The 25,799-nt window shown below is 48.0% G+C and overlaps 1 protein-coding gene across 1 annotated transcript; it reads left to right on the top strand.

Annotated features, from left to right (window-relative positions):
- The first annotated feature begins 20,622 nt into the window (after positions 1-20,622).
- Positions 20,623-21,537, top strand: LOC140265239 (olfactory receptor 14C36-like). The gene has a single exon (XM_072361148.1). It carries the CDS (start codon positions 20,623-20,625, stop codon positions 21,535-21,537), a length of 915 nt encoding a protein of 304 aa, XP_072217249.1.
- The last annotated feature ends 4,262 nt before the right edge of the window (positions 21,538-25,799 follow it).

Here is a 25,799-nt window from a genome sequence, read left to right on the forward strand (position 1 = left end):
GCTCGCTGCAGGAGCATTGCTGGCAGACCATGACAAGGTAAGTCTCACTTCAGGCCATGCAGCTGCTGTTCATAGAGGGTTAACTATAAATGGGATATCCAATAGCAGATCTAGCTGAAGGCACTGCATGTTTCTCTACTGTGGAAAAAGCCTTCTGCTCCAGCTGAGGGCTTGCGTGCTGCAGCGTCAGAGCACAGCCCTGAGGGCTGTGTGTCCCAGCATGCCTGCAGTCTGTGCAGATGGGGCTGCAGGTGGGTGAGTGAGGCCCAGTGAGCTGCCCAGGACTCTGCAGGGAGATGTGTGGGAAAAAGGAGCCCCCCAGGAAGGCTTCTGCTTCCACATTAGCTGCCTGGGGCAGGGGGATCACAGCTCCACTGCTCAACAAAATGTTTGTGCGGGTGCTTTGCAAGAGGAGAATCAAGGCAGGGATTTTCCATTTCCTGTTCTGAGTGTTGGGGAAAGGATTAGGGGCAGAAATCTAATATGGGCTGTCAACTTTGAACACAGCTCTGTGACTCTCCAGTTTCGGGAGCTCCCCATACACTGGTTATTTTGTGGACAGTCACACAAGTTGTGCTTTCAGCCTCTCATTACAAAAAGAATACAGTCAGTTTCAGTGATAGTTGTTTTCTGCAGACTTAATTAGTTCACTTGTCCTGTAAACAGGCTGATTTCTGTGAGACGATTTGAAGTGCACAGAGGCTGGGTTTGGGGTCTCAAAGAGCAGCTGCAGAAAAGAGGAAACTATCCAGGAGGCTGGGATATGATTAGGAAATGAGAAGAAAGTAAGAGCTCCTTAATTTTCTAATCTTTAGGGGATGGTGAAATTCATGAAAATAACTTCAAGTTCTGCTGTTAAACGATAATTTTCCAAAGGAAAAGGAAAATTATTATAGTATAGCAGGAGGAGTTTCTTTGAGAATGGTCTGGACATGTCATTGCCTTCTGCACTCTGAGCAGGACTCCCAGCCCAGGAACAGCAGATGCCCAACAGCAGCTCCATCAGCGAGTTCCTCCTGCTGCCGTTGGCAGACACGCGGCAGCTGCAGCTCCTGCACTTCTGGCTCTTGCTGGGCATCTACCTGGCTGCCCTCCTGGGCAACGGCCTCATCAGCACAGCCGTAGCCTGCGACCGCCGCCTGCACACCCCCATGTACTTCTTCCTGCTCAACCTGGCCCTCCTCGACCTGGGCTGCATCTCCACCACTCTCCCCAAAGCCATGGCCAACGCCCTCTGGGACACCAGGGCCATCTCCTACGCAGGATGTGCTGCACAGCTCTTTTTCTTTGTCTTCTTCCTCTCAGCAGAGTATTACCTTCTCACCATCATGTCCTATGACCGCTACGTTGCCATCTGCAAGCCCCTGCACTACGGGACCTTGATGGACAGCAGAGCTTGTGCCACCATGGCAGCAGCTGCCTGGGGTGCTGGGGTTCTCCATTCCTTGATGCACACTGTTAGTACTTTTTCACTGCCTCTCTGTCAAGGCAATGTTGTCAACCAGTTTTTCTGTGAAATCCCACAGATCCTCAAGCTCTCCTGCTCAGAATCAAATCTCAGGGAAGTTGTGTTTATCATTTTTAGTATCAGTTTAGGATTTGGCTGCTTTTTTTTCATAGTTGTGTCCTATGTGCAGATCTTCATGGCCGTGCTGATGATGCCCTCTGAGCAGGGACGGCACAAAGCCTTCTCCACGTGCCTCCCTCACCTGGCCGTGCTGTCCCTGTTTCTCATCACTGCCTTTTTTGTCTACCTGAAGCCCCCCTCCGTTTCCTCCACATTCCTGGATCTGACAGTGTCACTTCTGTACTCGGTGGTTCCTCCGACACTGAACCCTATTATCTACAGCATGAGGAACAGGGAGATCAAGCATGCTCTCAGGATGGTGTTGCAATAAGCACTATTCCAGCTTCCATAAATTGCACATCTTCGTCACATGATTCCCAGTGATGGTTCTTTATGTTTTATGCATCTTTGATTGTTTGATTTTGTGTGATATTGCAACCTGAAGAGAAAATGTTATCGAACATATAAATAAAAAAAAAAAATATATATTTCACTTCTTCCCTTCCTTCTTTCCATTTTCTCACTCCACGAGCTCACATCAACATCTAACCAGATTCCCCGAATAGGTTATAAAATACCTAAAAAGCTTTCAAAATAGACTGTTCCTTAGCTCTCCTTTCTTTTTGCCTTGCCTGGGTGTGGGGGAGGTTCAGCCACAGACAGAAGCACAACGTGCTCTTTTCATTCCTGGTCTCTTTCCACTGCCACTGTGCTCTCAAGTCCTCTCATTTGCGCAGGTCTGACAGTCTTGTGTGTCTCGCAACAGTCCTGTTGTCTCTACAGCAGCACTCTGGGGCTGCAGTCAGTAGCCAGCAATATGAACGGCTGTGTCAGAGCTGGTCTCCTTGCAGGCACTGCCATAACAAGAGGGCCCCTTCAGAGCAGGGCCAGAGAACTGGAGGCCTCTTCCAAAGCTGGTGTAAGGAATAAACCTCAGGAGCTGCTCCCTGAGAAGATGTCGACATCTTCTGGTGCTCTTCACTGAGTGACAGGGACAGTTTCAAGAGTCTAAATGAGATCTGTAAGGGACTGAGGGCAGTGCTGTGCTTTAGAATTTGTGGGTTGAAGTAAAGCTACTTACTGAGACAGAGAATGAAAAAAGCTTAATCATTATGACAAATTTATATGTACATATTTATATATGTACACACACATGTGTTATTTATATGGTATATTTTCACATATAGACAATATATGCTGTTGCAAACATATATGCATAGATACTAATATGTATGCATACAAGTTTGCAACTCCAGGACCTGTTGCAGGGGTTTCAACAGCCACAGGGTTCACTGTAGGAGCTGCAGCAGCTGTTGGGCTGTTGCAGGAGCGCATCTCATTGCCATATCTGGAATCACCACAGAACCTGTGACAGAATTTGGAGCAGCCACTGGGCTCATTGGAGGGGTTGGAGCGACCACATGGCTGTACCTGCTGGCACAGCTAATCTCCCTTGGCAGGAATTTGTTCCTTTTTGCTATAGTAGTACTTGGAACAGCTACAGGACCTGTAGCAGGAGTGACTGCAGAGCTCATTATGAGGGGTGGAGTGACAGCGGGATCTGTCCAGAGCTTGGAGCAAACGCAGGACGTGTGGCAAAGCCTTGGAGCTGCTCCAAGGTCTGATTGGGCTTTTCATCTCAGCGCTCCTCTCCTTCACCTCTCCTCACCGCTGCCCATCCCAAATGTGTGCATCACTTCTATATCAGTGTAAGGCCTTCAGCTGTTTGGACAGTCTCTCTCTTATTATGTTTGATTCATTAGCTTCAGCTAATAATACAAATACTATAATAAAGCTTTTATTAGCTGTAATTTAGTGTGTTATCTTGCATTCCAATACCATATTTAGTACATTGTTTTGTTTCTCCTCAGAGCATTGCCACTGGTTTAAATTATTTTGGTTTCCCCTGTATCCCCTTTCTGGAGGCGTGGATTTTGTGAAATCCCTGCACCCAACTAGTCATGGAACTGGGCAGAACCAGCCTGTAAACCACTGAGAATTGTACAGAGGAAAAAGGGTTAAGAGGAAGTGAGTTTATCTGCACTGACATGAGAGCAACCTCACCGTAGCCTCATGAGCAGAGCAGAACTCTCATAGTGAGAGAGAATGTTGGGGTCAGAGACTGCTGCTGCAAAGAGAGATACTTGCAAAGGGGGAGGTGGAGAGGATAGGGCAAGGGAAGTGAGAAGAAATTTAGAAAATCTGCAGAGATCTAGGAAACCCGAAATCTCAGTGTTAGCACCGAAAGTCTCTTGGGAGGAAGAGGTGAAACTGAAGTATGATGATAGTAGTTTATGTAATAATGAGAGTTTGGAAAGTGAGGAAGATGGGAAGGACTCAGGCTGAGGAAGGCAAAGATGAGCAAAGTGTAACAGGGATGTCATGGCTGAAGAGAGTGTAGTGAGATGGAAAAAAGAAAAGAACTGATTGAAAAACAGAGAGAATAAAGAAATTGGGAACAACAGCAGCTGTTACTGTTGCAGTGCTAGGGTAGGGCCATAGGAACCAGAGGTTCCCCCAGGAAGAGTTCAGGGGGGTGGGGAGATGTGTGCTGGATGAGCCCAGGGAGGGCTCTGCCATACTGGAACGAAAGCAGTGTGCAATCTGCAGTGGGACACTGGTGGAAAAATCCTGCCAAGCTGAGTCAGACGGAACCTTCTCCGATTGCAAAGTTAGCCCTAGCAGATCCACTGGTGAAATGGTAGCTAGGGGAGCAGGATAAAGTGTAGAAACTACTGCCCCAAAATGAAAAGTCTTACTTTCTTAAGATTTTAAAATTTATTCCAGGTAAACAGGTAGGAATACACAAATTCCTGTATGTGCCACATTCACCAAAGACTTTGCTAGGGCAAGATTTACTAGAACAACTGGATGCTGAAATAAAGTCTGAAGGAAAATTGGAGTCTGAGGTAAAAGAAGAACAGTTAATAGAGGTGCTTAGTTTAGCACTGATCACTACCCCTGCAGGGACTGGGATTTCAGATGAAATAAGTGATCAAGTTCACCCTGGGGTGTGTGTGGTGCAAACCCAAGGAAGGGCTAAGGATGCAGCACCAATGGCATTCAGAATAAAGCAGGGAGCTCAGCCAGTTTGGATTAAACAGTATTCCCTTTTTCTTCTCCGCTTCTCCCGGACCCCGTCCCATCTTCGCCGTCTTTAACTTTTTCTTCTCCGCTTCTCCCGGACCCCGTCCCATCTTCGCCGTCTTTAACTTTTTCTTCTCCACTTCTCCCGGACCCCATCCCATCTCCCTGCCGCCTCCCCAGACGGCTCTCCTGGGTCCCACCGTCCTCAGCCACTTTTCCCGGCTGCCCTCCCGGCTGCTCCGGGTCAAACACAAGCCCAACTAACAAACACGATTCAACAAGTGCTTTAAGAGCACCCAGGATTACGCCCCAGGTCACAAGCTCGGCAGCTGCCTGACTCACTGCCTTAATACTCTGCTCCATGATTCCTGCTCCTGTTGCTCACTCAGGTTTCCTACCACGGAATATCGCTCCTGCTCACCACGCCCCCGCTCGCCACGCAGCGGATTCTTGCTCTGAAAAAGAAAGAAGAAAAAAGGAAAGAGGTCCCCCGTCGTCCCCCCGGCGAACCTGATAAGAGTTAAAAGCACCTCGTCGTCCCCCCGAGCTGCTTTTAGGGGTGCACAGCCGTCCCCTCTGTACACCCTATAGAGTAATGAAGAAGAAGTAAGAAATGAAATAGAAAAATGCCTAGGAATTTAGGGGTTCCTCACACGGGGCACCATATGTTGCCGTGACTCGGAAACCCCTATTTCCCAGCTTCTTGCGAAACCCTTGCTAGAGCTAAAAGACCACCGTGACTCATCAAGAAACGTGGCAAAATGGCGTTTATTAGGAGTAATCAATACCTTGTATACCTTACTACTTCGTCTACGCCCCCTAGGGCACACGTTTGAAATGCGCGCCAAGGTACATCACAGGGCTTGAGACGGAAGAGGCTGGATTACTATCACCGTCACATACCGAAAAAGCCCCGCTACCGCCTATATGCTTGTACTACAAGGTTCAGCCTCGTTAGCATCTACAACATATTCAAAGACAGGAAAGCAATCCAGCCAATAATTGATCATTTTCAGAAACTCAGGTTGTTGGTGGAGTGTGAGTCAAAAATACAACGCAAACATCCTCCCGATTATTAAACTTTACAGGACTACCGGATACTACAAGATTCAAGGGCTAGAAACAGAATAGTGGAGGTTTGTTGGTAACATTGGTAGCATACCCACATACACCGCTTACAAAATTATCAGGGGAATTGTCATGGTCCCGCTTGTGCCATCCCGTGGCACCCAGTCTGTGTTGCTGCAAGGGTCGGACTGAGGCACCAGCTCTGTCAGCCTCATCTCAATTCTGTTGTACCACAGCGGCGTCTCCTGGTGGTGGGTGATGAGGTTGTAGAGGCTGTCAAATTCTCGGCTGTCAGTCAGAAAGAACCTGTGGATGTTGGTGTCCTGCCACCAGTGGATGTGACACTGGGAATTTACCCTGGGCAACAAAGGCAAATGGATTTCTCTGAACTCCCAAGGAAAAGGATGGTTTCATTATATGCTAGTTCGAACCAGTACCTTTTTAGGATAGCTGTATGGGATTAATTCCCCGATCGTACTCAGAATGTCCAGGATGGGGAAAAGAGAGTGGAAAATCTTCCTAAAAATCCTGCAGTTGTAATAGTTGCAGAAATAAAGGATCTCAGTCAAACATCTGAAACTGAGACAGGGTATGGGGATATGAATGCCTGTGTAGAACCAATTAAATAAACCGCGCAGTGTCTCAAACATAGTGATATTTTGAAACTCCACTGTCAGCGTTATGGGGAACTCTGGGCAAGGGACCAGCTGGAAACAGATTATTTCTGTGAAGCTGCAGCGGGGTGAAAAGGGCAGAGTGAGGAAGACTTTGAGCCTTCGCCAGGAAGACGTCGAGCCTTCATCCAGCAACCACCAGGAGCCCCCTGCTGTGGACAGTGCATGCACCAAGGGGAGGGGCAGTATGCAAATACATTTCTGGGGAAATTATGAATATGTAGATAGCTTCCAGGACATCTGATGAATATGTATGAGCTTGGCTTCCAAATATGAAACAATTTTGCTTACTGGTGTGCCAGTTAGGAGGAGCGATCCCCCTTGCACCCTGCATGGAAATTTCACCACCACTGAAATAAACATACCTACTCTACATCTCTCGGGCTATAGAGTTTGATTCCGCAAGTCAAGCAGAGAGCTTATTGTATGCTGAGGTACAAAACACCCCTGTTTCTTCAGACCTCTTGTCTCTTTTCCAGAGCCTCACTGTCAGTGAGTTTAGTTTCTGTCACTGTCATTCGGTGAGGCCAAGCTGACCTCTCTGTCTCCCACAACAATGAGTCCCCAAAACGATGGACATTTTTCCTTCCCCAGGTCTCAGTTCTTTTACACATGCAAATATCTTGGTGGTTCATTTGTGGTCTTTCAGATGAAGGCCGTCATCTTCTTTTTCTTTGACTTGGGTCATAGTATCATCATAGTATCATAGTATCATAGTATCATGCGAGTTGGAAGGGACCTTAGAGATCATTGAGTCCAACTCCCGGGTTTCGAGCCCCCTGTGTAGCAAAGCGGCACTTCTACCCCTGCGCCACAGGGGGGGGATTCGAACCCGGGCCCTCCAGTGCCACAGGCAGCAGTTTAAACCACTGCGCCACTGGGGGCACACTGGGGTCAAGCTGGTAAACACATCAGAGTGTTATCAATGTTTTTCTCCTAGAACCAAAACACTGCACCACAGCAGACAGTCTGAAGAAAACAATTCCATCCCAGCTGTAATTCAGATACCTGCCTGTCCCCCTCCTCTTGTTCTTCATGATCAGGAAGCAAGGAACAGAATCTGCTGCTCTCCTCTTTGAGCCCTTTCCATCAGTTCTCAGCTGGCTCCTCTGCCATCCCCAGGCAGAGCTCAGTGCACTCTCACAGATGGCAGCAGCCTTTCCTCATCTTCCTTGGCCACCCGTCATAAAGAGTCCGTACCCCATTTGCTACAGTTCAGAGGTGGGAACCATCCCACAATGTCTCCGTGAGCCAAACCAGACCCTAGGCCTGCACATGCACAGAAAATTGGTGAAATTCACTGAGTGAATGTTTGTGGTCTTCTCATTAGTGTAAAGACTCTTCAGAAAGCATCCCATTCCAGAAGCATGATTTGATTTAGCCTGGCTGGGCCTTGCATCTGCACCATGGTACTGATGGGCCTTGCTCAGAAGCAGCAGCCTGCATGAAAGGAAATGCTCTGTGGTTTTCTCTCAATTTGTCCCATTTATTTCCCATGCTACCCGCACTGGTCTACAGGCACTTCAGGGCAGCAGCAGGTTGGGGTTACCCCCAGAGGGTACACAATAAGGTTTAGGATGGGGTATTGACAACAAGACCTTCTCTGAGGAATCCTCACATGATCCTATGGAACAACTCAGAGGCTTTTCCTGCAATATCCAACAGAAACATCATCCCTCAGCCCTTCTCTGTCACACTGTCTCACCCCAATTTATAGGAGGGAGGCAAGGTTCTTTGATATATGTATACCCTGCGTGAGATTAAGAAACAACGGTTCAAATGTTGGTCCAACTAGTTTATTATCAATCTTAATTAGGGAGATGGGGAAGGAGTGGACGGACACTATTATGATATAGGGTGATGGGGAAGGGAAGGCAGGCGATAGTAAAGATAGGAAATAGAAGCAAGGAGTCTTTGCAGGAAGGAAGAGGGAGATAGTCACCACCATGGATCCAGCGAGGTTTGTCATTGATCTTCATTAGTGGTGGGTCGTCAGGCGTTGTTGTTCCACTGATGATGACGGTGACCACGATGACGACGACGATGAATGAATGAATTTCCAATGGTAGCACCAACTTATTTATAAGTCCAAAGTGGTCGAGTCAGCTTTCTCTTTGGAGTGACAGCTCCAATCCAAAGTAGTTGAGTCAACTCTCCTTGGGGTAGAAAATTCTGGCTTTGGGATCTCAGCAAAAATTCCTTTTGTTCCCATCTTCCGGGCCTTGCCAGCAGATAAGAGGGAGCAGGGATGCCCATCTGCATCCTGTTTTTCACAGGACACGATGGCATCATTCCCCAGTTTTCCCATACCAAGACGGAGCTATTTAGTCCCAGGCCAGATCTTCCGCCCGTAAACACTCCTGTGCATTCTCTTCTGGAAGCAAACAGCTATGAAGGAAGGTGCTATCAGATGCCTACAGGGTGATGTTGATTGGAGTTAAATGGAGCTAAATTGGAGTTAAATCCAGTTGGAGACCAGTCACGAGTGGTGTCCCCCAGGGGTCGGTGCTGGGGCCTGTCCTCTTCAACATCTTTATTGATGACTTGGATGAGGGCATTGAGTGCTCCCTCAGTAAGTTCACGGACGACACCAAATTGGCTGGGAGTGTGGATCTGCCTGGGGGTAGCGAGGCCCTACTGAGGGATCTGGACAGGCTGGAGAGCTGGGCCGAAGCCAAATGGGATGAGGTCCAACAAGACCAAATGCCGGGTCCTGCACTTTGGCCACAACAACCCCAGGCAGCGCTATAGGCTTGGGACGGAGTGGCTGGAGGACTGTGTTGAGGAAACGGACCTGGGGGTACTGATTGATGCACGGCTGAACATGAGCCGACAGTTTGCCCGGCTGGCCAAGAAGGCCAACGGCATCCTGGCTTGTATCAAAAACAGTGTTACTAGCAGGAACAGGTAGGTGATTGTACCCCTGTACTCGGCATTGGTGCGGCCGCACCTCAAGTACTGTGTTCAGTTTTGGGCCCCTCACTGCAAGAAAGACACAGAGGCCCTGGAACGTGTTCAGAGGAGGACTACGAAGCTGGTGAGGGGTCTGGAGCACAGGCCTTATGAGGAGCGGCTGAGGGAACTGGGATTGTTCAGCCTGGAGAAGAGGAGGCTCAGGGGAGACCTTATAGCTCTCTATAACTTCCTGAAGGGAGGTTGTGGTGAGCTGGGGGTTGGCCTCTTCTCTCGTGTAGACAGTGATAGAACGAGAGGGAATGGTTTCAAGCTGCGCCAGGGGAGGTTCAGGCTGGACATTAGGAAGTATTACTTCTCAGAAAGGGTGTTCAGGCACTGGAATGCACTGCCCAGGGAGGTGGTAGAGTCACCGACCATGGAGGTGTTCAAGAAACGTTTGGATGTTGCGTTGAGGAATATGGTTTAGCTGGGAAGTATTGGTGATGATTGGACTAGATGATCTTCTAGGTCTTTTCCAACCTGAAAAATTCTGTGATTCTGTGATAATACAAATTAAGGCTAACAAATCAAGTAAGATAGGAGAGAGAGTGAGTCCCGAAAACTGAGAGGCCTACTGTAACTCTAGGCGAAATGGTTGGAATTCTCCCACATGCTCCCCCCCTGGCTGGCAGGATTCAAGAGAGCGAGTCCAGCCCCAAAGTGTGATTATATAGTGTCCTTGCCTCGTGACTCATCCTTGACCGTGGTGTTCTCTGGGATATGTAGTCTTCTTCTGTGAGTAGCACACTCAGTAAAATCATCCATACTTTACATGATGTTATGATCTGGAATACTGGTAGCAAAATTACAAAAGTACAAAACCATGACAATGATTTACATGCAGGACTAGAAGATGTTCTGAGCAAGTTTGCTGATGAGACCAGATGAGGAGATGCTGTTGCTTCCACTTAGGGTGGAGAGGACTTGCAGAGAGATGTGGACAAGTCAGAGAACTGGGTACCAGTTGGTACTAAGCACTAAGTTCATAAAGTATAACAAGAACAAGTGCCTGATTATGCAACTGGGTAGGGGCAACCCTGGACACACACTCTGACTGCATACAGGGTACTGGATGGTGGTGTGACTGACATGTAACTATCCGGATCTTCCTCCTTGCCCTTTTTGAACACCAGAGTGTCATTGGTACTACAAAGGTAGTTACAACAGCACCTGAGGATTTTGACTATCTGTGGGATGCTCAAACCAGCATGCTCCCATTGCTATGTGTCATTAATGTGTTCCAGGTTATGTCTCATATTAAATAATTATTTGAGAATTTCACTGAGAGATCTGCCCCAAGGTGAGAAGGCTCTGCATGGCAGGGGGTGTAGGATGGTCTGGGCAGCTTCCTGGAGCGGTGGGCACCCCCAGGGCTTTGGAACTTCATCTCTGAGCAACTGCAGGATCCTGAGAAAATGGTAGAATATGGGGGGAAGGTCTGCTGTGGCCCTGGTAATCCCATAGAGGCACAAATGACTGCAGTGTGCCAGGGCCTGGCCCACACATACTGAGCTGTGTTCAACACTCTTCAGCATCCTCAAGGGGAAGAGAGCTGGATCTGCTGACAGTGCTGCAGCCTCTGAACTCCTGGCACAAACCCTGCAGCAGCTCCAAGGTTTTGCTACATGTCCTGTGGTTGCTCCAAGTTCTGGAAAGTTCTCACTGTCACTCCACCCCTCATAATGAGCTCTGCAGTCGCACTGCTACAGGTCCTGTAGGTGTTCCAAGTACTGCTATAGCAAAATAAAACAAATTCCTCCCAGGGGAGGTGCGCTGTGCCAGCAGGTACAGCCATGTGGTCGCTCCAACCCGTCGAATCAGCCTAGTGGCTGCCCCAGTTTCTGTCACAGGTTCTGTGGTGATTCCAGATATGGCAATGAGATGCGCTCCTGCAACAGCACAACAGCTGCTACAGCTCCTACAGTGAACCCTGTGGCTGTCAAAACCCCTGCCAAAGGTCCTGGAATGGCAAACTTATATGCATACATATTAGTATCTATGCATATATGTTTGCAACAGCATATATTGTCTATATGTGAAAATATACCATATATATAACATGTATGTGTGTGCAAATACAGATATACATGTACTTGTCATAATGATTACGCATTTTTTATTCTCTGTCTCAGTAAGTAGCTTTACTTCAACCCACAATTTCTAAAGCACAGCACTGCCCTGAGTCCCTTACAGATCTCATTTAGACTCTTGAAACTGTCCCTGTCACTCAGTGAAGAGCACCAGAAGATCTTCTCAGGGAGCAGCTCCTGAGGTACATTCCTTACACCAGCTCTGGAAGAGGCCTCCAGTTCTCTGGCCCTGCTCTGATGGGGCCCTCTTGTTATGGCAGTGCCAGCAAAGAGACCAGCTCTGACACAGCCGTTCATATTGCTGGCTACTGACTACAGCCCCAGAGTGCTGCTGTAGAGACAACAGGACTGTTGCGAGACACACAAGACTGTCAGACCTGCGCAAATGAGAGGACTTGAGAGCACAGTGGCAGTGGAAAGAGACCAGGAATGAAAAGAGCACGTTGTGCTTCTGTCTGTGGCTGAACCTCCCCCACACCCAGGCAAGGCAAAAAGAGAGGAGAGCAAAGGAACAGTCTATTTTGAAAGCTTTTTAGGTATCTTATAACCTATTTAAAGAATCTGGTTAGATGTTTACGTGAGCTCTTGGAGTGAGAAAATGGAAAGAAGGAAGGGAAGAAGTGAAATATTTATTTTTTTTTATTTATATGTTCGATAACATTTTCTTTCCGGGTTGCAATATCACACAAAATCAAACAATCAAAGATGCATAAAACATAAAGAACCATCACTGGGAATCATGTGACAAAGATGTGAACTTTATGGAAGCTGGAATAGTGCTTACTGCAACACCTTGCTGAGAGCATGCTTGATCTCCCTGTTCCTCATGCTGTAAATAATTGGGTTCAATGTTGGAGGAACCACTGAGTACAGAAGTGCCACTGTCAGATCCAGGAGTGGGAAGGAAATGGAGGGGGGCTTCAGGTGGGCAAAAAAGGCAGTGATGAGAAATAGGGAGACCACAGCCAGGTGAGGGAGGCACGTGGAGAAGGCTTTGTGCCGTCCCTGCTCAGAGGGCATCCTCAGCACGGCAAGGAAGATCTGCACATAGGACACAACTATGAAAACAAAGCACCCAAACAACAAATTTGCACTAAAAATGATAAGCACAACTTCCCTGAGATTTGATTCTGAGCAGGAGAGCTTGAGGATCTGGGGGATTTCACAGAAAAACTGGTTGACAACATTGCCTTGGCAGAGAGGCAGTGAAAATGTACTGGCAGTGTGCAGCAGGGAATGGAGAACCCCAGCACCCCAGGCAGCTGCTGCCATGGTGGCACAAGCTCTGCTGTCCATCAAGGTCCCGTAGTGCAGGGGCTTGCAGATGGCAACGTAGCGGTCATAGGACATGATGGTGAGAAGGGAAAACTCTGCTGACATGAAGAAGAGAAAGAGAAAAAGTTGTGCAGCACATCCTGCGTAGGAGATGGCCCTGGTGTCCCAGAGGGCGTTGGCCATGGCTTTGGGGAGAGTGGTGGAGATGCAGCCCAGGTCGAGGAGGGCCAGGTTGAGCAGGAAGAAGTACATGGGGGTGTGCAGGCGCTGGTCGCAGGCTACGGCTGTGCTGATGAGGCCGTTGCCCAGGAGGGCAGCCAGGTAGATGCCCAGCAAGAGCCAGAAGTGCAGGAGCTGCAGCTGCCGCGTGTCTGCCAACGGCAGCAGGAGGAACTCGCTGATGGAGCTGCTGTTGGGCATCTGCTGTTCCTGGGCTTGGAGTCCTGTACAGAGTGCAGAAGGTAGTGAGAATTCCAGGTCATTCTCAGAGGTAATCCTTCTGATATACTGTAAAAGTTCTCCTTTTCCTTTGGAAAATGTTTATTTAATTCCGGAACTTGAATTTATTTTTCATGAGATTCACCATACCTGACGGAGTAGAAGATTAAGGAGCTCTTACTTCCTTCTTATTTCCTAAACATACCCCAGCCTCCAGGATATTTTTATCTTTTCTGAAGCTACTCTTCAAGACTCCCGCCCCTGCCTCTGTGCACTTCAATTTGTCTTAAAGAAATCAGCCTGTTTGCAGGACAAGTGAACTATTAATGCCTGCAGAAAACAACTATAACTTAAGCTTATTGTACTTTTTTCGGTAGGAGAGGCTGAAAGCACAACCTGTGTGGCTGTTCACAAAACATCAAACTGACTGGAGAAATATTCTAGAGTCTCCGAGCTGTGTTCAAAGTTGACAGCCCCTTTTAGATTTCTGCCTCCAATCATTTCTGCTTTCACTGAGAACAAGAAATGGAAAATCTCCGCCCTGGCACTCCTCTTGCAAAGTACCTTCACAAACATCCTGCTGTGCAGTGGAGCTGTGATCCCCTGCCCCACACAGCAGCTGTGGCAGCAGAAGCCCTGCCGGGGGGCTCCTTCCCCCTTCAGGCATGTCCCTGATTTAGATAACCCTCTATTAAAATCAGCTGCATGGTCTGCAGTGAGACTTACCGTGTCGTGATCTGTGAGCAATGCTCCTGCAGTGAGCTCACAGCCCACTCACACCGTTCACATCCTTCAAGCTGTCCCCCTTTCTCTCCTCTCCTTCTGTCACCTGCCAGCTGTGCTGTGCACAAGAGCTGCTCCTGGGCACAACTGTCTCTCTGCAGCATTGCCCATTTGTATGAGCTCCCTGTGTCCCAGAAGCCCAGCCCAGCCCAGCAGAGTAGGATGACAATTTCATCCTTCTCACTTGTCTCCCCTGAGATATCCCTGGGTCCTCATGGCCAACAGCTCCTGAAAGAAAACAGCATCATGACTGTGTCTAACTCATTTCTTGTACAAATATTCCCTGTGAAAGACAAACCTCAATAGATGCGGCATGGACATGGTATGCAGCTGACCACTGTGTTTTACTGTTCATTCCATTGCAACACCATTCCTGCTGTTTGTTGGCCAAAAAAAAAAAAAAAAAGATAATTTTTTCATGGCCCATGTGCAGCTGGTTCTCTGTGGAAAGCTATTGGAAGTTGGTGCAAAGGAGTTTCAACAGTGAGAGGGTGGCTGCAGAGGAGAAGAGTGATGTGAAGAAAAGTGATGCAAGTCCCATGGAGCCAATGTGAGTAGAAATGGGGTGGGGAGGTTGAGGAGGACATTTGCCCACACAGTAACACAACAGAACTCAGTGGGAACATTCCGGATAGATACCAGTTGCACAGTGCTGCTTTAATGTTTTGTTTAAACACAAATATAAATAAATAAACAATAAACCCCTGCCGGATTCAGCCACTTTAAGCTCTCTCCAGACATCTCTCCATTTTGCTGAACAAGTTCTGAAAACCTGAAGAGGATGACAGGAAGGCACAAGGCTCAGGAGGCTCTTAAGGTGGTAAGGAGCCCCAGGCGGCATTTGTTGCTGAGTCCATCAACCTCCAGTGCAGAGAGAAAACTGCTCAAAGTGCTCAACAAGACAAAGGCAGAATTAGCAGTGAAGTTACTTGTAGTATTAATGGGCCCACTGAGGAACATTAACAAGCCAGTTTCCCAAGGGACTTGTTAGAGCACATAATTGGAAGCCATGACTGCAGGCAGGCAAAGGCACTGGCATGGTGGCTCTGATGCTGAGAAACTCCCCCTTTGTCTTATGAAGCAGAAAGGCCAAACCTTGATCTCCAGACTTGGCAGGGAGATCCTGTCCCTCATGTTGGCTTAGGGCCCTTCTTGGGGCAGGAAATGGAGAACTGTATGATGTCAAATGAAAGACAGAAGGACAGAAGATGCCAGGCTCTGCATGGGGTGCAAGGACACTGTGAGGTTCATGTCCCATGTGTGCCCTGTGTCTCATCACAGGATGTGGGATGTAAGAAAGGCCCAATCTGATCATGTAGTCAATCCCAATGAAACTCTGAACTTCAGATCTCTCAGTTCCAGTGTCCTGTTTTGCACACCCTCCCATAGTTTGATGTTCTTTGCATACTGCGGTGCCCAGAATTGCACCCAGTGCTCCAGGTGAGGCTGTAGCAATGCAGAGCAGACAGGAACTATCCTTTCTGTTACCCACCTAGCAATAACTTGTTTCCTGTGCTGCATGGGACTGTTGGCCTTCCTTGTGGTCTGGGAACACTGCTGACTCACATTCAATTTGATGTTGACCAGGTCCCCCAATAGTTTTCAGTCAGTCCGCTCTCCAGTGTCCCATATCCAGTCAGTGTGTATGTTCAGGGTTTCCCCTACCCAGGCAACCTTTTTTACCCAGCATGCTTTTACCTTCCTTGATGCACTCCAGGGGACTGTTGGCCTTCCTGGCTGCCTGAGCACACTGCTGACTCACATTCAATATGATGCTGACCAGGACCACCAGTCCTTTTCAGTCAGTCCACCCTCCAGTGTCCCATATCTAGTCAGTGTGTATGTCCAGGGATGCCCCTACCCAGGTGCACAATCAGGCACTTGTTCTTGCTATACTTTATGCATTTGGTGCTTAGTACCAACTGGTACCCACTTCTCTGACTTGTCCACATCTCTCTGCAAGTCCTCTCCTCCCTCAGTGGAGGCAACAGCAACTCCTCATCTGGTATCATCAGCAAACAGGATCAGAACATCTTCTAGTCCCACATGCCAGTCATCTGCAAAAACATGGAAGTGGCCCTAAAATGGAGCTGTAGGGGACCTTGACAATGACCATGTACCAGACTGATGGAACCCATTGACTATAATCCTTTGGACCTGACCTGTTGGCCAGCTGTTCACCCACCACGTTATGTCTCTGTCTAGCTGTATGCTGAGCATTCTGTCCAGAAGGGTACTGTGAGAAATAGTATCAAAAGCTCTACTGAAATCCTCAAGGATAACATCACCTTGCTTCCCTTGGTCAACTAAATGGATAACCTTGACAGAAATGGACCTTAAGTTAAACAGGACCTTCCCCTCAGGAACTTGTGTTGGCTGTGACCAATGACACAATTGTCCTTCAGCTGATTTTCCATAACTCCCACCATCATTTCCTCCATAATTTTACCACGCACTGGAGTGAGACTGACAGGTCCATAATTGCCCGTGCCATCTTTCTCGCTCTTCCTTACAATGAGACAACATTTGCCAGCTCCCTGTAAACTGGCATGACCCTAGACTTATGTAGATGCCATTGAAATGAGAGCCCAGAGCAAACTAAGGTGTCATCAGCGAACAAACGTAGATGTGCCATAGCTTTGCAATGCCTTGAACTCCAGAGTATGCCACAGATGGAGCAGAGAGGAAGATCTGCCTCTTCTGTTGTGACCTCACCCATTTTCTAAGTAGAATACCACTACATGATACATGGGGACAGTGTCTCTGCTCTGCTCTACTCACGGAGGAGCGGTGCATGGGGTTGCTCTCATGTCTGTGCAGATAAACTCACTTCCTCTTAAACCCTTTTCCCTCTGTAAACTATTCGACTATTTGTATCCTCATTTACACTTCCACATACCCTCTGGTACACTCCCATATGCCATCAACAATTACACTTTCTTATACCATCAAAACAGTTTGTCAAACAATACTGTTTTTTAGATCCCATATACACCCTTACTACCATTTATCTTTCCATTAACAGTCTATATTGTTCAGTTATAAACACCTCAACGCAGAACCAGCCCTGACTGGCCCACCTCTCGCACACAGTTCCTTGCAAGCAGAACATAGCATTACATAAATTGATTGAAACTCATTAAAATAAATAAATAAATAATAATAAAAAAAATTATATCTATATCTGTATATATATATATATATATATATATATAAAGTATGTTATGAATAAAAGGAAGACTAGAGAGACAGTGGGGACAGTGGGTACCCTACTAAGTGAGGGGGGTATTCTGGTAACGGGGGATGCTGAGACACTGGAGATACTGAAGGCATTCTTTGCTTCTGTCTTCAGTGAAAAAGCTCTCCCTCAGGAATCCCAGAGCCAGGAGCTTAGTGAGAGGGTCTGAGGAATGAAGACTTACCTTTAGTCAGGGAAAAGCTGTTCCATGAGCGCCTAAACAGCACTAAGGTCCATAAATCCATGGGACCTGATGGGGTGCATCCGTGAGTTCTGAGAGAGCTGGCAGCAGTGATTGCTGAACCTCTCTCTGTAATCTTTCAGAGGTCTTGGAGAATGGGGGAGGTGCCTGAAGACTGGAGGATAGCCAATGTCACTCTGGTCTTCAATAACGGCAAGACGGAAGATCTGGGTTATTACACGCTAGGCCGCCTCACCTCTGTCTTTTGAAAGGTGATGGAACAGCTTGTGCTGGATGCCATCTCCAGGCAACTGGATGAAAAGAAGGTTATCAGGAGTAGTCAGCATGTGTCCACCAAGGGGAGGTCATGCTCGACCAACCTGGTAGCCTTCTATGACATTTTCACTGACTTGGTGAATGGGGTGAGAGCGATGGATGTCATCTACCTTGATGGCATTTGGTACTGTTCCCCATGACATCCGTAGAACAAAGCTGAGGAAGTGTGGGATAGATGAGTGGACAGTGAGGTGGGTTGAGAACTGGCTGACTAGCAGAGCACACAGTGTCATCGTTGGCGGTGCAGAGTCTGGTTGGTGACTTGTAACTAGCGGTATCCCCAGGGGTCAGGGCTGGGTCCAGTCTTGTTCAACATCTTTATCAGCAAACTTGACAAGGGAATAGAAGCCACCAACATCAAGTTTCCTGATGATAGTAAGCTGGGAGGATTGGCTGACACGCCTGAATGCTCTGCTGCCATTCAGCGAGACCTGGATGGGCTGGAGTGCTGGGCAGTAAGAAACCAGATGAGGTTTAACAAAAGCAAGTGTAGAGTCTTGCACCTAGGGAGGAATAATTGCATGCACCAGGACAGGCTGGGGGATGAGCTGCTGGAGAGGAGCTCTGCTGAGAGGGACCTGGGTGTCCTGGTTGGCCAAGAGCCAGCAGTGTGCCCTCATGGCCAAAAAGGCCAATGGCATTCTGGTGTGCATGAAAAAGAGTGTGTCCAGCAGGTCAAGGGAGGTGATCCTCTACTCTGCCCTGGTAAGACCTAATCTGGAGTACTGTGTCCAGTTCTGGGCTTCCCACTACAAAAAAGACACGGACCTCTTGGAAGCACCCCTGCAGAGGGCCACAAATGTTGGTGAAGGGCGTGGAGCATCTCCCCTATGGAGAAAGGCTAAGTGAGCTGGGTCTGTTTAGCCTTGAAAAAAGAAGGCTGAGAGGGAACCTGATCCAGGTCTATAAATATCTGTGGTGTGGGGAACAAAGTCGTGAGTCCAGACTCTTATCAGTAATGTGTGGAGACAGGAAAAGGGAAATGGCCAGGAACTGGAGCATAGGAAATTCTGCAAAATTGGGTGCAAGAACTTCATTATGGTAAGGGTGACGGAACACTGGAACAGGCTGACCAATTGGGTTGTGGAGTCTCCTTCTATGCAGATATTCATGTCCCGCCTGGCCGCCTACCTGTGCACATAGCTGGTGTTCCCCAGGGGTCATTGCTGGGGCCTGTCCTCTTCAACATCTTTATTGATGACCTGGATGAGTGCACCCTCAGTAAGCTCGCAGATGACACCAAATTGGCTGGGAGTGTGGATCTGCCTGTGGGTAGCAAGGCCCTCCAGGGGAATCTGGACAGGCTGGAGAGCTGGGCTGAAGCCAATGGGATGAGGTTCAACAAGACCAAATGTCACATCCTGCAATTTGGGAGCTGGAATGGACTGCCCAGGGGGTTGGTATAGTCACCGACCTTGGAGGTGTTCAAGGAATGAATGGATGTTGTGTTGAGGGACATGGATTAGTGGGAGCTATTGGTGATAGGTGAACAGTTGGACTGGATGATCTTTTAGGTCTTTTCCATCCTTGGTGATTCTATGATTCTATGATATCCTGTCCTTGTATGTGTGCCCTTTTTGTTTCAGCAAACACTCTCTGAGAGGACTCACCATATGTCTGGAATTAGTCACTGACCACTAGAAATCTGGTGTTTAATTCATCAGATTTCAAAGTACAGTCATGATGCTGTTGTCTTTCAGGAGCTGTTGACCATGAGGACCCAGGGACATCTCAGGGGAGACAAGTGGGAAGGATAAAAATGATATCCTCTGCAACTGAGCTGGGCTGGGCTCCTGAGACACAGGAAGCTCATAAAAGTGTGTGGTGCTGCAGAGACAGCTGTGCCCAGGAGCAGCTCTTGTGCACAGCAGAGCCTGCAGGTGACAGAAGGACAGGAGAGAAAGGGAGAGAGCTTCCAGGATGCGTGAGGTGTGAGCAGCCTTCTGAGCTCGCTGCAGGAGCATTGCTGGCAGACCATGACAAGGTAAGTCTCACTTCAGGCCATGCAGCTGCTGTTCATAGAGGGTTAACTATAAATGGGATATCCAATAGCAGATCTAGCTGAAGGCACTGCATGTTTCTCTACTGTGGAAAAAGCCTTCTGCTCCAGCTGAGGGCTTGCGTGCTGCAGCGTCAGAGCACAGCCCTGAGGGCTGTGTGTCCCAGCATGCCTGCAGTCTGTGCAGATGGGGCTGCAGGTGGGTGAGTGAGGCCCAGTGAGCTGCCCAGGACTCTGCAGGGAGATGTGTGGGAAAAAGGAGCCCCCCAGGAAGGCTTCTGCTTCCACATTAGCTGCCTGGGGCAGGGGGATCACAGCTCCACTGCTCAACAAAATGTTTGTGCGGGTGCTTTGCAAGAGGAGAATCAAGGCAGGGATTTTTCATTTCCTGTTCTGAGTGTTAGGGAAAGGATTAGGGGCAGAAATCTAATATGGGCTGTCAACTTTGAACACAGCTCTGTGACTCTCCAGTTTCGGGAGCTCCCCATACACTGGTTATTTTGTGGACAGTCACACAAGTTGTGCTTTCAGCCTCTCATTACAAAAAGAATACAGTCAGTTTCAGTGATAGTTGTTTTCTGCAGACTTAATTAGTTCACTTGTCCTGTAAACAGGCTGATTTCTGTGAGATGATTTGAAGTGCACAGAGGCTGGGTTTGGGGTCTCAAAGAGCAGCTGCAGAAAAGAGGAAACTATCCAGGAGGCTGGGATATGATTAGGAAATGAGAAGAAAGTAAGAGCTCCTTAATTTTCTAATCTTTAGGGGATGGTGAAATTCATGAAAATAACTTCAAGTTCTGCTGTTAAACGATAATTTTCCAAAGGAAAAGGAAAATTATTATAGTATAGCAGGAGGAGTTTCTTTGAGAATGGTCTGGACATGTCATTGCCTTCTGCACTCTGAGCAGGACTCCCAGCCCAGGAACAGCAGATGCCCAACAGCAGCTCCATCAGCGAGTTCCTCCTGCTGCCGTTGGCAGACACGCGGCAGCTGCAGCTCCTGCACTTCTGGCTCTTGCTGGGCATCTACCTGGCTGCCCTCCTGGGCAACGGCCTCATCAGCACAGCCGTAGCCTGCGACCAGCGCCTGCACACCCCCATGTACTTCTTCCTGCTCAACCTGGCCCTCCTCGACCTGGGCTGCATCTCCACCACTCTCCCCAAAGCCATGGCCAACGCCCTCTGGGACACCAGGGCCATCTCCTACGCAGGATGTGCTGCACAACTTTTTCTCTTTCTCTTCTTCATGTCAGCAGAGTTTTCCCTTCTCACCATCATGTCCTATGACCGCTACGTTGCCATCTGCAAGCCCCTGCACTACGGGACCTTGATGGACAGCAGAGCTTGTGCCACCATGGCAGCAGCTGCCTGGGGTGCTGGGGTTCTCCATTCCTTGATGCACACTGTTAGTACGTTTTCACTGCCTCTCTGCCAAGGCAATGTTGTCAACCAGTTTTTCTGTGAAATCCCCCAGATCCTCAAGCTCTCCTGCTCAGAATCAAATCTCAGGGAAGTTGTGTTTATCATTTTTAGTATCAGTTTAGGATTTGGCTGCTTTTTTTTCATAGTTGTGTCCTATGTGCAGATCTTCATGGCCGTGCTGATGATGCCCTCTGAGCAGGGACGGCACAAAGCCTTCTCCACGTGCCTCCCTCACCTGGCCGTGCTGTCCCTGTTTCTCATCACTGCCTTTTTTGTCTACCTGAAGCCCCCCTCCGTTTCCTCCCCATTCCTGGATCTGACAGTGTCACTTCTGTACTCGGTGGTTCCTCCGACACTGAACCCTATTATCTACAGCATGAGGAACAGGGAGATCAAGCATGCTCTCAGGATGGTGTTGCAATAAGCACTATTCCAGCTTCCATAAATTGCACATCTTCGTCACATGATTCCCAGTGATGGTTCTTTATGTTTTATGCATCTTTGATTGTTTGATTTTGTGTGATATTGCAACCTGAAGAGAAAATGTTATCGAACATATAAATAAAAAAAAAAAAAAAATATTTCACTTCTTCCCTTCCTTCTTTCCATTTTCTCACTCCACGAGCTCACATCAACATCTAACCAGATTCCCCGAATAGGTTATAAGATACCTAAAAAGCTTTCAAAATAGACTGTTCCTTAGCTCTCCTTTCTTTTTGCCTTGCCTGGGTGTGGGGGAGGTACAGCCACAGACAGAAGCACAACGTGCTCTTTTCATTCCTGCTCTATTTACACTGCCACTGTGCTCTCAAGTCCTCTCATTTGCGCAGGTCTGACAGTCTTTGGTGTCTCGCAACAGTCCTGTTGTCTCTACAGCAGCACTCTGGGGCTGCAGTCAGTAGCCAGCAATATGAACGGCTGTGTCAGAGCTGGTCTCCTTGCAGGCACTGCCATAACAAGAGGGCCCCTTCAGAGCAGGGCCAGAGAACTGGAGGCCTCTTCCAAAGCTGGTGTAAGGAATAAACCTCAGGAGCTGCTCCCTGAGAAGATGTCGACATCTTCTGGTGCTCTTCACTGAGTGACAGGGACAGTTTCAAGAGTCTAAATGAGATCTGTAAGGGACTGAGGGCAGTGCTGTGCTTTAGAATTTGTGGGTTGAAGTAAAGCTACTTACTGAGACAGAGAATGAAAAAAGCTTAATCATTATGACAAATTTATATGTACATATTTATATATGTACACACACATGTGTTATTTATATGGTATATTTTCACATATAGACAATATATGCTGTTGCAAACATATATGCATAGATACTAATATGTATGCATACAAGTTTGCAACTCCAGGACCTGTTGCAGGGGTTTCAACAGCCACAGGGTTCACTGTAGGAGCTGCAGCAGCTGTTGGGCTGTTGCAGGAGCGCATCTCATTGCCATATCTGGAATCACCACAGAACCTGTGACAGAATTTGGAGCAGCCACTGGGCTCATTGGAGGGGTTGGAGCGACCACATGGCTGTACCTGCTGGCACAGCTAATCTCCCTTGGCAGGAATTTGTTCCTTTTTGCTATAGTAGTACTTGGAACAGCTACAGGACCTGTAGCAGGAGTGACTGCAGAGCTCATTATGAGGGGTGGAGTGACAGCGGGATCTGTCCAGAGCTTGGAGCAAACGCAGGACGTGTGGCAAAGCCTTGGAGCTGCTCCAAGGTCTGATTGGGCTTTTCATCTCAGCGCTCCTCTCCTTCACCTCTCCTCACCGCTGCCCATCCCAAATGTGTGCATCACTTCTATATCAGTGTAAGGCCTTCAGCTGTTTGGACAGTCTCTCTCTTATTATGTTTGATTCATTAGCTTCAGCTAATAATACAAATACTATAATAAAGCTTTTATTAGCTGTAATTTAGTGTGTTATCTTGCATTCCAATACCATATTTAGTACATTGTTTTGTTTCTCCTCAGAGCATTGCCACTGGTTTAAATTATTTTGGTTTCCCCTGTATCCCCTTTCTGGAGGCGTGGATTTTGTGAAATCCCTGCACCCAACTAGTCATGGAACTGGGCAGAACCAGCCTGTAAACCACTGAGAATTGTACAGAGGAAAAAGGGTTAAGAGGAAGTGAGTTTATCTGCACTGACATGAGAGCAACCTCACCGTAGCCTCATGAGCAGAGCAGAACTCTCATAGTGAGAGAGAATGTTGGGGTCAGAGACTGCTGCTGCAAAGAGAGATACTTGCAAAGGGGGAGGTGGAGAGGATAGGGCAAGGGAAGTGAGAAGAAATTTAGAAAATCTGCAGAGATCTAGGAAACCCGAAATCTCAGTGTTAGCACCGAAAGTCTCTTGGGAGGAAGAGGTGAAACTGAAGTATGATGATAGTAGTTTATGTAATAATGAGAGTTTGGAAAGTGAGGAAGATGGGAAGGACTCAGGCTGAGGAAGGCAAAGATGAGCAAAGTGTAACAGGGATGTCATGGCTGAAGAGAGTGTAGTGAGATGGAAAAAAGAAAAGAACTGATTGAAAAACAGAGAGAATAAAGAAATTGGGAACAACAGCAGCTGTTACTGTTGCAGTGCTAGGGTAGGGCCATAGGAACCAGAGGTTCCCCCAGGAAGAGTTCAGGGGGGTGGGGAGATGTGTGCTGGATGAGCCCAGGGAGGGCTCTGCCATACTGGAACGAAAGCAGTGTGCAATCTGCAGTGGGACACTGGTGGAAAAATCCTGCCAAGCTGAGTCAGACGGAACCTTCTCCGATTGCAAAGTTAGCCCTAGCAGATCCACTGGTGAAATGGTAGCTAGGGGAGCAGGATAAAGTGTAGAAACTACTGCCCCAAAATGAAAAGTCTTACTTTCTTAAGATTTTAAAATTTATTCCAGGTAAACAGGTAGGAATACACAAATTCCTGTATGTGCCACATTCACCAAAGACTTTGCTAGGGCAAGATTTACTAGAACAACTGGATGCTGAAATAAAGTCTGAAGGAAAATTGGAGTCTGAGGTAAAAGAAGAACAGTTAATAGAGGTGCTTAGTTTAGCACTGATCACTACCCCTGCAGGGACTGGGATTTCAGATGAAATAAGTGATCAAGTTCACCCTGGGGTGTGTGTGGTGCAAACCCAAGGAAGGGCTAAGGATGCAGCACCAATGGCATTCAGAATAAAGCAGGGAGCTCAGCCGGTTTGGATTAAACAGTATTCCCTTTTTCTTCTCCGCTTCTCCCGGACCCCGTCCCATCTTCGCCGTCTTTAACTTTTTCTTCTCCGCTTCTCCCGGACCCCGTCCCATCTTCGCCGTCTTTAACTTTTTCTTCTCCGCTTCTCCCGGACCCCGTCCCATCTTCGCCGTCTTTAACTTTTTCTTCTCCACTTCTCCCGGACCCCATCCCATCTCCCTGCCGCCTCCCCAGACGGCTCTCCTGGGTCCCACCTCAGCCACTTTTCCCGGCTGCCCTCCTGGCTGCTCCGGGTCAAACACAAGCCCAACTAACAAACACGATTCAACAAGTGCTTTAAGAGCACCCAGGATTACGCCCCAGGTCACAAGCTCGGCAGCTGCCTGACTCACTGCCTTAATACTCTGCTCCATGATTCCTGCTCCTGTTGATCACTCAGGTTTCCTACCACGGAATATCGCTCCTGCTCACCACGCCCCCGCTCGCCACGCAGCGGATTCTTGCTCTGAAAAAGAAAGAAGAAAAAAGGAAAGAGGTCCCCCGTCGTCCCCCCGGCGAACCTGATAAGAGTTAAAAGCACCTCGTCGTCCCCCCGAGCTGCTTTTAGGGGTGCACAGCCGTCCCCTCTGTACACCCTATAGAGTAATGAAGAAGAAGTAAGAAATGAAATAGAAAAATGCCTAGGAATTTAGGGGTTCCTCACATGGGGCACCATATGTTGCCGTGACTCGGAAACCCCTATTTCCCAGCTTCTTGCGAAACCCTTGCTAGAGCTAAAAGACCACCGTGACTCATCAAGAAACGTGGCAAAATGGCGTTTATTAGGAGTAATCAATACCTTGTATACCTTACTACTTCGTCTACGCCCCCTAGGGCACACGTTTGAAATGCGCGCCAAGGTACATCACAGGGCTTGAGACGGAAGAGGCTGGATTACTATCACCGTCACATACCGAAAAAGCCCCGCTACCGCCTATATGCTTGTACTACAAGGTTCAGCCTCGTTAGCATCTACAACATATTCAAAGACAGGAAAGCAATCCAGCCAATAATTGATCATTTTCAGAAACTCAGGTTGTTGGTGGAGTGTGAGTCAAAAATACAACGCAAACATCCTCCCGATTATTAAACTTTACAGGACTACCGGATACTACAAGATTCAAGGGCTAGAAACAGAATAGTGGAGGTTTGTTGGTAACATTGGTAGCATACCCACATACACCGCTTACAAAATTATCAGGGGAATTGGCATGGTCCCGCTTGTGCCATCCCGTGGCACCCAGTCTGTGTTGCTGCAAGGGTCGGACTGAGGCACCAGCTCTGTCAGCCTCATCTCAATTCTGTTGTACCACAGCGGCGTCTCCTGGTGGTGGGTGATGAGGTTGTAGAGGCTGTCAAATTCTCGGCTGTCAGTCAGAAAGAACCTGTGGATGTTGGTGTCCTGCCACCAGTGGATGTGACACTGGGAATTTACCCTGGGCAACAAAGGCAAATGGATTTCTCTGAACT

The sequence above is a fragment of the Excalfactoria chinensis genome, unplaced genomic scaffold (assembly GCF_039878825.1).
Source record: "Excalfactoria chinensis isolate bCotChi1 unplaced genomic scaffold, bCotChi1.hap2 Scaffold_74, whole genome shotgun sequence".
NCBI classification, from domain to species: Eukaryota; Metazoa; Chordata; class Aves; order Galliformes; family Phasianidae; genus Excalfactoria; species Excalfactoria chinensis.